Source organism: Pecten maximus, chromosome 1 (genome assembly GCF_902652985.1).
Source record: "Pecten maximus chromosome 1, xPecMax1.1, whole genome shotgun sequence".
NCBI classification, from domain to species: Eukaryota; Metazoa; Mollusca; class Bivalvia; order Pectinida; family Pectinidae; genus Pecten; species Pecten maximus.
The window spans coordinates 9,963,143-9,975,128 of NC_047015.1; the positions used below are offsets into that span (position 1 = coordinate 9,963,143).

The 11,986-nt window shown below is 33.3% G+C and overlaps 1 protein-coding gene across 1 annotated transcript; it reads right to left on the reverse strand.

Annotated features, from left to right (window-relative positions):
• Positions 1-913: 913 nt before the first annotated feature.
• LOC117324390 lies at positions 914-11,588 on the reverse strand. The gene is made up of 5 exons (XM_033880238.1): positions 11,472-11,588; positions 4,602-4,683; positions 4,327-4,404; positions 3,987-4,159; positions 914-1,084 (listed from the first exon to the last, which is right to left on the reverse strand). The coding sequence occupies exons 2-5, from the start codon at positions 4,651-4,653 to the stop codon at positions 1,016-1,018; spliced, it is 372 nt and encodes a 123-aa protein (XP_033736129.1). The 5' UTR covers positions 4,654-4,683; positions 11,472-11,588; the 3' UTR covers positions 914-1,015.
• Between the last annotated feature and the right edge of the window lie 398 nt (positions 11,589-11,986).

Genomic DNA, 11,986 nt, shown 5'->3' on the forward strand with positions numbered 1-11,986 from the left:
AACGGAAAGCAAAATTCTTGTTCACACCATCATCGGCATCTGTTGCTGAAATATTGGCATCGCGGGTTGATGGATAGGGCGAGTTCTACAAATGTAATTCATGTTGTTAGAAATATATTTATGAATGAAAATTGATGCCGAGTCACCCTTGTATAATAATAATACTTTCGGTTTAATGCAATTTTATCTTTACGTATCAGATATCACCTTTCATTCGCCTCTCACATTTAGATGTATGCACACTTTTGTGCTAGAACATACTCCACCTAAAAACTGCAGATATATGTAATTGAACTAATCTAAATATTATCGTATGCACGCAAAACTATGAAGGTCATTTCAAATTAAATACAATTATTTACAGGAAAAATTACATATAGGTAAAATTATAGGAGACATTGATTTCCTCATGTAATGTCAAATAGTATTTACGTAATTGATATACCTTGACTATTTAATTATTGATAAGTAAGGAAGTTTATTCCCTTAAATATGTGAAAATGTCAATCATACATTACCTCAGGTATTTCATATATATAAGCTGGCCTCTTGAACTCAGGTGCGTTGTCATTCACATCACTCACAAAGACGTGTACGAATCCGGTAACCTACCAGTAAAACATACGCGTAGACAAATTATTGCACACTGATTTCTACATTTGTGTGTATCAAATCTGTTTGAAAGTATAAAATACATTCATTAGTCCGAAACTATTTTATCGTTGTACATCACGCTAAAGCATATGATATTTTCCAAATCTAAAATAATATACCTAACAATTCCCGAGTATACATATCATGTGTTTTTTAAATCTCGTTAAAACTGATTATCTCCGGTAGTAACAAGATCGTATTATAACGCGCAAGCTATATAGTTGCTTCGTTGTTAATTAAGAAATTAACTAATCCAGAAGACATGTATAGTCTTCCGTAGATATGAGGTTACTCTAACGGACAGTTATCGATTATGATAATCATTAGTTTGTTAGTTTGTCATTGTGTCGTAAATGGATCCTCACTGTTCATATCTTACCGTGTTCTGGCCATCATTTGCTGTAAAACCTAAGTTCACTTCCCTCCTTCCCTGTTAGGTTCAAAAAACAAAAAATAACAGAAAGCCACACGGCAACGAATGTCGTCGTATGCAATCATAGATCGAACCAAGAAGACTCAACAATATAATCAAAGTGCCGTGATCACTCAGTGATGCTGCTTATGTAGGATAGAGAGACATGAATAAAGTAAAGGTAAATCAACAGGTAATGGATTGAAAGCAGGAGTTTTCTTTGTGAAGAAAATATATTTTCCCTAATGAATCATATATGTATAACTGGCTTTATTTAGTCAATTTTCTACTCATTGTTTTACCAGTCTGGTTAATGATATCATAACTAACAACCTTTCGTCTATCTGTTTTGCTTCATATACAAAAGTATATATATATTTGTTCTGTATTATTTCCCTTGCCTTGATATCAAAGTCATAGTTACCTGGACAAGATTTCGTTGAAAAGGAGAATTACATGTAAGGATAGTTAGGATATGTCCGTATATAACAATGGTAATGTTACACCGGAAACGTATCATCAAGCGAGTGTGAAAAAGATCCCATATAACTGCTTAATCAGAAATGATAGTTATTTAATTATATAAGTTATTATGTGAGAAAATATATCGACTATATGTATTCACAATCGAACTAAATCCCTTTAATGTGAGGCAAAAAAAAAAAAGACAAATAAAAATCAAAATAAATTACAACGTTATAACAAACTAGAAACACATATTTGCAGCAATAAGCTTCCGTATATTAAGGCTATGCGATAAGGTGACACAGGTCGTAATTTCGCTCTAGGCAAGGCCAGGGCATTGATTGTCTTCCTTCGTCATTTATGTTATATATCTAGCTGTATAAACAATGTATCAGTTTGGTATCGACAGAGTCTTGAAACAGCCGCTACATGATGTCAGGAATCCCACAAATTTAGCATTTAGCAAGAATAGTTCAATAAATAAAATATTTTGCTTTCCTCGTAAGGTTACTGTTATAACTTTCGTTATTTTCTTTGCTCATTTGATATTGCGTTAACCATATAATTTCTAAGCATTTTTACAGTATGACACAATTGTAAACATTATGCAATAGGATATTAAGATTAGTTGTGACGCTGCCTCGAGAAATGATTATTGTAATGTGTCAAAATATGTGAGATGTGAACAATTTGTACCAAGGTATTATATACATTACGATTTCAGGTATTAAAACTACATGTATAATCTAATTGTACCACTGCACCACAACCGCTTTCTTAAAAAACAACGTATCCATGGCGCAGTGATGATTGGGCCCGATACCCTGATCTGTATGGTAAGCCGTTGTGACATTGAGATTGGAAATAATTTGTAAATAGTATTACTTCATATCTTTTGCACAGTTTCTTCAAATTGGAAAGTATGAATCATTCAAGGATTATTTTAATACGTGACGTTTTCGATGACTAGTACGGTATGTACACTACCAGCTTCATCAGACAAATGACAAGGGAAGCATGTACACCGTCCAAATACATATATTTATTTGTGATGAGAAATCTTTTCTAAATATTAATAACTCATGCATTCATAGTGATAACTGAAGCATTAATTATATCAATCAATAAATCATTGATATCAAGACATTTTGTCATTTTCAACAGTAAAACAATAGCATCATCATGTAATTAACAGAATCTTTGAAGGGTGTTCGAAGTCCTCGGAAGACTATACCCACTATCCACTAGGTAGTGTTGATTTATTGATATTAAAAAATGCGTAAAAATTAAATATAAATCAACAGCATTTATCAATGATAATGAAGAATTTGATGATATGAATAGTTTATTTATATTTGAAACATCATTCATTTATATAAAAAAAAAAGCATTGTTTTAGCATTAATAATTCAATTTTCAAAAATGATAGGTGACCTTAATGATTATTACTATCAATGAATGTCTTATTTTTTAAAGCAGCGTTAAGCTAATGTACACATTATATAAAAATTCAGGGATTTCTAACCTTCAGATGAAAAACAGTAGTGCACAGTAACAAAAATGACGATGGAAGACACTTTTCTGAAACGTGCCATGATCTATTCGCCTAGCCAGAATTACATACAGCCTATAACAATGCATCACATCCATGTATTGAAAGGCAGAACGCTTCAATGGCGCAGTGATGTTCGGTCCGATACCCTGACATAATAATTATGACATATCCTCCACTAAATGAAACATCCATGGCTGCGATTCATACACGTTATTACATATATTCAACAGAGTATAATTACGACGTGAAAATCAAATTTTATCATGAAATCAACAATACTTAGTGCAACTATTACATTGTTTATCAATTATATATATATTATGTGGTAGCACAACTGACGAAGGAAGACAACCACATCTAAAATAAAAAAACGAAGCGACATTATCTTTTATGATGGCGGTACAATTTGAATACAGTTATAATTCGATGTTTAAATAAATTGTTATTATGAAACAGATAATTAATTTTTCTCATTATGTCATCAAATATTTTTGTTTTTCTTATTGAATTTGTTATAGGTTACAAGGATTAACAGGTAACCAAACTGTTTTATAGGATTGATGATGTACACATGAACAGAAAGATAGTGTGTAGCCATAGTGGAAAAATATGAAAACCACTTACCTCACGAACGAAATATAACTTGTCAATGAAGAAACTAGACACATTCTGTGTATTGATCTTATCGTTGTTATTAATACATGGAGCAAAATCTTATGTATTTCTTTTTTCACAGTAAAAACCCCATCTATATAAAATATTCTTAAAAGGATAAAGCAATAACATGGTTACGTTTTATTCCTTAATGTAATGTCATGTTGTGCAGTTTACTATATAATATTTCATTCTGTCTTTACTCTTATCCTTCAGTATCTAGGGATTCGCCCTCAAATATCTCACCCTGTCGAAGTCGAAATTGGCCGGGTTGATGAGGTAGACATTTCCTGTCACAAACCCTCTACGGCTATTGGACTGAACTAGGTAGACGCTTGAGCGAGTGAACTCATCATATATATCAAGTGTAATGACGTCATTATCGGCGTCAGTGACATCAAATGATTTGATGAGGGAACCTGTCATGTTAAAGAAATGTAACGATATAAAAAGTGAAATGGCATTTTGATTATTTCATGATTTGCTTAAGTTCTTCTATTATTTGATTTAACGTAAAAGTAACATTTATCATTGAACCATGTTGATCTATTGTTTAATAGATATTATATATTGGGATGGTAGTTACCGTTTGTCTTGTTCTCCGGCATAAATGCAAACATAGTGGGTGGAAACTGGGGTGGTAATTGCTGTAGCCAGACTGAATCTGTAAATATCATAAAACATTCATACATTGTACAACAATAAAAAAAGAAATACACATATATCGTTCTGGATCGTACTAGTTTTAATTTTATGTTTTCAATTTTTATCGAATCACATACACACACACCCCCTCACATATAACTGAGAGCAATCTAGATCATCATCCTTTTTAAATATTTTTTTGATAGAACCACTCACCTATAGAAAATAAAACAAACAGGAAAGTCACAAGTTGTGTTAGCCTCGTCATCTTTGTTCATGTGTAGAACGGAAGTGTGTTCTGAAAAAAAGGATAGCGTTCGTCCATCTTTATAGTCATACACAGTAATATGAACGACTATATTTAGCGATACATCTGTAATGATTAAAGTGGATTTCTGATGGTTTTATCAAAATATAAGGCTCATTATGGTATTGATAATTGTTTAATTGACCGCAATGTTAATATCATACTGAACTGTATCCTTTGAAAAACCTCCAAAAAGATACTTTAATCCTTATACTTTTTTCATTTAATGGTTTTATCAAAGTTTAAAATACTCACAGAAACATACTCCAATAAATAGCATCGTTTGGTATCCACAGATTCTTGAAACAGCCGCTACATGATGTCAGGAATCCGGCAAATTTAGCATTTAGCAAGAATAGCTCAATAAATAAAATATTTTGCTTTCCTCGAAAGGATACTGGAATAACTTTCGTTATTTTCTTTGCTCATTTGATATTACGTTAATCATATAAATTCTAAGCATTTTTACAGTATGACACCGAAATTTTCTCGCAATTGTAAACATTATGCAATAGGATATTAAGATTAGTTGTGACGCTGCCTCGAGTAATGATTGTTCATCAAATTTCCATTCGAGGATAAGATTATCTCTGCTTCCCGTACCTTCGTTGTTGACATTTGATTCGATATTCTAGCGCTTGTTTTCATTATCCCGATTTCCTTAACATTTAAATCACATTCTTTTGAGAGATGCAGATTGATAAAGATCCAAAGAAATTGATCGACACATATATTTGACTTCCTTTTTGTGAAATCAAGGTAACTTGTTGGTTTAAACAGTATTTTATTATCAATGATATATACAATACATGGGTCAATATATACAATAATTGGAAATTAGGGATTTGGCAACAAGAGTATGCTCTTATTTAAAGCCATCTACCTATAAGATTATTTGCAATTATGATATACAATATTTAATTATTGTTTTAATAGAAGATACAATAGATATTAAGATCATTTAACAAGACCGACTATGATTTTACTGATAACATCAATACATTGATGGAGCAGAAAAAATTCAAGTGGGGAGTAGGGGAGAGAGAGAGAGAGAGAGAGAGAGAGAGAGAGAGGGAGAGAGAAGAGAGAGAGAGAGAGAGATGAGATGAGATTTGATGTGAAACCCAATTATTGTATTAGAATCTACCTGTTCTGATAATGTAGTTTTGAACTTGATAAAATATTAATTTATTTTCCTCATCTGTCAAGTTTGGGTCACCATGTAGTAATGTCATGATGCTAAAATTAGTACCCAACCTTGATATTGTTTCTGCCCTAACAGTATCACATTTTCTGCATTCATAAATATAATGAAAGATGGTCTCTTCATTACCACAGGAACATCTGCTGGTCTCTGAAACATGATTATTAAATAAATGATGGTTTAACGAGCTACACCCGAGTCGAAGTCTTGTGTGAAGTACCTGGGCACGCCTTTGGCTGCAATAATAATAAATGTTGGGACTACATGTATTTGATTTATTTCTATTAAGATAGGAGTGAAAGTAAGACCTAATCGGATTGTTTCTTATGTGATCTGGTATCAAGTTCCACTCACGGATGGCTGTTAGAAAGAAGGATGACATATAGATATTAGTTCTGCTGTGTGGGGGATGCATATCCAAATTTGATCTTAAATTGTAACCTTGGGTTTGACCAGTCGCTTGGGGTAGGAGGTTTTGCAGATATGAAGGCGAAAGTCCATGGACAATATTGTACATATTCTGCATTCTATGTTTGTATCGTCTGTAAGACAGAGAATCCCATTTTGTTTCGTTTGCTAAACACTGTGATGATGCCGACTTTGTTGCACCTGTCACGATACGAGCAGCTTCAGTTTGTACCTTTTCCAAGTCTAAAGTCTGCTGGTGGTTGCAGTTCCCCCATACAATATCGGCATATTCCAATATTGGTCTAATATAAGAAAAATACATAGTTTCAAGGGATTTACGATCTAATTGAAATTTCAGTGCTCTAAGAATATCTATTCTTTTCCATGCTTTTGCAAGCATGTTTTCTATATGTAACTGCCAAGAGCAGTTCTCTTCGACAGTTAGACCAAGGTGAACATGACTTTTGACTTGTTGTATAGGGGTGTTGTTCATAAGTAGGGGAGGGTGGTTTGTTTGGTCACGTTTTCTAGATAGGATCATACTTTCAGTTTTATTTGGGTTGAAATTTACTAACCATTGCCCGCCCTGCCCAGGTACTTATAGTAGCAAGATCAGAATTTAATATTGCTGCTGTATGAACTGGATTTTCAACTATAATGTAAAGGGATGTATCATCCGCAAATAGACGAATATTAGCTTGTATTCTATTAACAATGTCATGTATGTATAAAATGAAAAGTAGTGTACCTAATATAGAGCCTTGAGGCACACCTGCTAGTACTCTGCCTTGTTTAGAAGAAGTTCCTTCGACAATTACCTTTTGACTACGTCCATCAAGGTAGCTCGGAAACCATGATAATAATGTGCCAGAGATTCCAGCCTGCTCAAGATTGTGTATCAAGCCCCTGTGCCACACCCTATCAAATGCCTTACTAATATAACAGAATACAACTCGAACCTCCTTGCCACTATCAATTGCCTTGAAAAAAGTATTAACTATATCGGTTAGTTGAAATGCAGCAGAATCTTTTGGGGTAAAACCAGATAAGAATGGTGTAATGCGTCCATTTTCCATAAGAAAGTTGTAGACGTATTTAAAGATACATTTTTCAAAAACTTTTGCAATACAGCTCAAAAGAGAAATTGGTCTATAGTTTGTCAGTAGGGAGTTATCTCCCTTCTTGTAGACTGTAATCACATTCGCAGTTTTCCAAGTCTCTGGGAAGTTACGTAGAGATATTGATGTATTAAACAATTTTGATAAGGGCCCTGCTAGTTCAGTACTGGCTTCTTTTAAGAGTTTAGGATGTACTAAATCTGGGCCACATGCTTTATTAGTATTGATTAATTTCAGGGCATCTTCCACGTCAGTAGGTGTAAGATGTATATTATCCAATGAAGTTTCAGATATCTGACTTGGTGGAAGTATTGCATGTAAATCATCTACAACAGATTGCTCACAGAAGAAGTTGTTAAAGGCTTCAGCCTTTTCCTTGGCAGAGCACAGCTTTATATTATTATGAAATATTGGTGGATATTGACAATCAGAGGTCTGTTTGAAAAATTGTTTTGCTATTTTCCACCAGTCACGTGGGCGTATATCTCTATTATTATTCACCTCATCACTTAGTTTATTCATGTATGAAATTTTCGATTTAGGAATTAATAATGTTACTTCATTTCTTTTGTGTCTGAATTCTGCCTACCGTTCAGGACTGTTTGACGATTTTGCAGATTTGTGCAATCGATTTCGAATTCTTATCTGCTTACGAACTTCGTTGTGCATCCAGGGTTTATCGCTGGAGCGTATAGTAACAAACTTGTTTGGAATGTGTGATTCTGCTGCGTGCATGATATTATTAGTGAGTTTGTCCACTTGCTCATCTATGGATAAATTGTTCATATCCCAATCACTATCAGTAATAGCCTGTCTGTAATTTTCATAGTTCCCCTCATTATATTTCCATATCTTCCTTTTGTATGAGTGGCAAGGATATTCAAATCTTGTTAATGTTACAAAGACTGGGCAGTGATCACTACATATGGGGTCAAGTACTCCTGAAGAAATAATTTGAATTTGGTTGCTAACCATTATTATATCAATCAAACTTCGAGAAGTTTCTGTAATACGAGTTGGTTCATTTACAATCTGTGACAAATTAAAATTTCGCAGGATGTTGGATATATTTTTCGACCTGTTCTGTGATAGCATATCTTCATTAAAATCTCCAAGGATAACTGCTTTGTTATTTACAGTTAAGGCTTGTTCAATGGAATATTCAACCAAATTCCATTTGTCAAATCTGGGATGTATATAGAAGGCGCCGACAAGAAGTGGCCCTTTGGCATGATTGATCTCAATCCAAATTGCTTCAACATTATTTATTTGTAAATCATTTCTAGATGTGAAAGATATATGATTTTTTACATAAATTATGACCCCCACCTCCATGTCGATTTCTGTCCTGCCTGATAGGAGCTTGGAAACCGTTTATGTTTAATAAAGTATTGTCAATGGAGGGGTCTAACCAAGTTTCACTTAGAGTTACTATATCGTAGTCTTGTAATTCCAGGGATAACTGGTCTATCTTACCAACAATACTACGTGCATTCGAAGGGTGCGACACAGAGTTTCCTGGACCTGGATTTAGTTCAACATCATTAGCTAATTTAAGAAGAATACATATCATTATTGCAAGAGATTCAGTTAAAGTAAATTGCATAATAGATTTATTGTAAGTGGGTAGAATTTTATCATCATTAGTTTGATGTAATGATCTGTGTTCCACTGTTAACATAATAAGTAGGATTAGTGGTATGGCTTTCTGGCCGTAGCAATAGTAGAGATTTACAAAGTAAATATCAAGTAATGTGAATAATTTACATTTATGGTGATTAAGTGATCTACTGTAATGCAGCCCAATCCTTATACGATAACTTACTATATCACTATCCATTTTCAAAAGGAAATGCATGTACCAACAATACGTAGGGAAGGATTGGGACTAACATGGACATGTACATTTGACATAAATTCACAAAGTATATATCATAAACACGTCTATATTTGTAGTAGTAGTTATATGTATGTGGGTTTTCATCAATGGTCATCATAGTATCTAAGTTTTGTGGAGTGAAGGAAAGGATGAGAGTAAGTGAAGAAGGAGTAGCAAGATTATTTAGTGTAGAGAGAAATATTAGCAGAAAGTAAAGTATATTATATAGGTTAGAAGGTTGAGTGCACGTATCATTACATTTAGTGCCTCAAAATTCATACATTATTTGGGAAATTTGTTCGATCTTTAATTTTCCATATTTCATAATTTGCTTGTTATTCAAACAATAGTAATAGTATATCATATCATTGCAAGTTCTGGAATACACTTCAGAAATTACATTTACATATAATTTTATAAACAGTGTATATATACAATAAAATTATGTTTGTGCTGAATATATAGCCAATATTTTGTACTAATTAAGAAGATAAAAATTGGAACAAAAATGTCAATGTAATGAAGTATTGATCTAATGTCTCATTTATTGGATTATGATCAGATCATAAATAATGTTTTATGTAAGATATAAATTCAAAAGTAACATGCTTGTTGCTTCGGGGTTTGAAGTACAGCCATGGTTATTTTTTTAAACATATCTTTGCTTAGATTTGATTTTTTCCACAATTTGAAAATTCTTACATAATATGAAAAACAAAAACAAAACAAAAAATATATATATATACTTCAGTATATGAAAAATAACACGAAGAATCTTTATTTACCTCCTCAAGAGGTGCTTGATATATATATATAATGCACGGTTAAATACCCATGAAAAGCATCAATTATAATGGTGCATTCATCAGATTCCCCGCCGTCCGTAACTGGCAGTATATACCATGTATTTGTCTACTTAAATAGTGGTCACACTACGAGTGGTTGTTGGATATGGAATTTATTTAAGTTATTTTTTAAAAGTTACAAATGACACGAGCTTTAGCTGTTCCGATTTTTTCCGACACAGACGGCACAAGTTATTATGATCGTTATTCGAATCTTTCTGCTTGTACTAAATGTTCATCACATCCCGTGCAAAGTTTCATTATCCTGGGTTCTATTTTATCCGTTTCACATGTGCCGCCCGGATTGGGAAGGATCAGAAACAGGACCTATAAATGTTTGGAATGAATTTAATAATACTTATTCGATTAGAAAAAAAATAAAAAAATATATATATATATATTATATAGATAAATGGGGCATTTTGAATTTAGTTGTTTTCGTCATTATAGGGAAATGGCATGAAAAGAAAGGGAGAGGGGGAGTTAGGAGGTGTAGTTAATCGAGTCTTCTCGACCTTCTCTAGAAGTTTTGCACACTTTTGGCGATTTTTATATTGTCAGCTGAGGAAATATTCGTGTCACCATTGCAAAGTACATCTACATTAACAGGACCGTACCAGGTTAAATCAGCAATAAAAAATTTGTTGTGTAGTCTGAATTAATCTGAAAATACCATTATTATTATGATCACTCTCCGTCTGTCATATATTCATCTAATTGTACGTACTTGTATGCATTTATATCTATACACATGTTGTAATTTTCTCTTATGGGCTGAAAGGCCTAAGGAATAAACTTGAATTGAATTGTGTATTAATTTTCGGCGATCGTCTAATGTAAGTGAATCAGTACTTTTTATCACCGAGAGTTGTTGTAATAGGATTCCACAGACAATTTGTTTGATTAATTTAGAAACACTTATGATAGCATATAATAATCGATAGGTCTGAATTGCCGATATATTCAGTATTACAAACGGAAGTTTGATGTTGAAAAAATGTCGGCGTTTACCACCGATCGTCAAAGACGATACTTCGAGTTCGTTTTTAGTATAGGAATTTTGGGATTGTTAGGACCAAATTTTCAGTTTGTATTATCCGAGTTTTCCGAGTTTTTTTTGTTTTTTGTTTGTACTATGATATAAAGCAACTTCGGCCGGGACTGGCGAAGTACTTCGAGTTAAGCAGGGTATTCCGAGTTTTTCGAGTTCGAGTTAACGAAGTTCCACTGTATATATATAACATAGGATTCGATGCCGGTGCTACATGTAGGTGCACGAGGTACAAAATACGGCACATATCTTACTGAAGACGAAAAATACCTACCTTAACGGGACAGATGTATAGGGGCAGCACACTAGATCATGGATGTAGTTAATGGTGTCTGACTCCAACAACACTCTTTCACAAGGTGTGCGAGTTTCGATGAGCTATATCAATATATCGGCCATTGTATCCGCTTATCAGTCATGTGGTACAAGTACCCTGGGAATAGTCGGGATAAGGGTCGATCAATTTCCTGTAAATACTTCACATTTATCAACCCGGCTGTTAGGTAACCATATGCATTATAGCTAAGATTAAACATGACCAACACTGTTTTATGGGCTTTGTCTACTTTTGTTTTTTTTTTGCCAGTTGTTTAATATTCCCACGTCTACTAGTATTTATACATGTATGGTTAGTAAAATAGTTCTTTTTTTTCAGGATTCAACAGCATTTTTTCAAGAAATTTAGTTTGCTAGTTTTAGTGTTTGATATCATACATTTGTAAGTTATTTAATCACCTAGATATGTTAACAATTTTACTGACGTCTCATAACGATTATATTTCTTCAATA

What these genes read in the sequence shown, in the direction of transcription:
- LOC117324390 (XM_033880238.1), bottom strand. Translation starts at nt 4,653, where the DNA reads ATGACGAGGCTAACACAACTTGTGACTTTCCTGTTTGTTTTATTTTCT. An exon ending in GTTTGTTTTATTTTCTATAG is followed by an intron (nt 4,405 to 4,601) that starts GTGAGTGGTTCT and finishes TGATATTTACAG; the next exon opens with ATTCAGTCTGGCTACAGCAA. An exon ending in CCAATTTCGACTTCGACAGG is followed by an intron (nt 1,085 to 3,986) that starts GTGAGATATTTG and finishes TGAACCTAACAG; the next exon opens with GGAAGGAGGGAAGTGAACTT.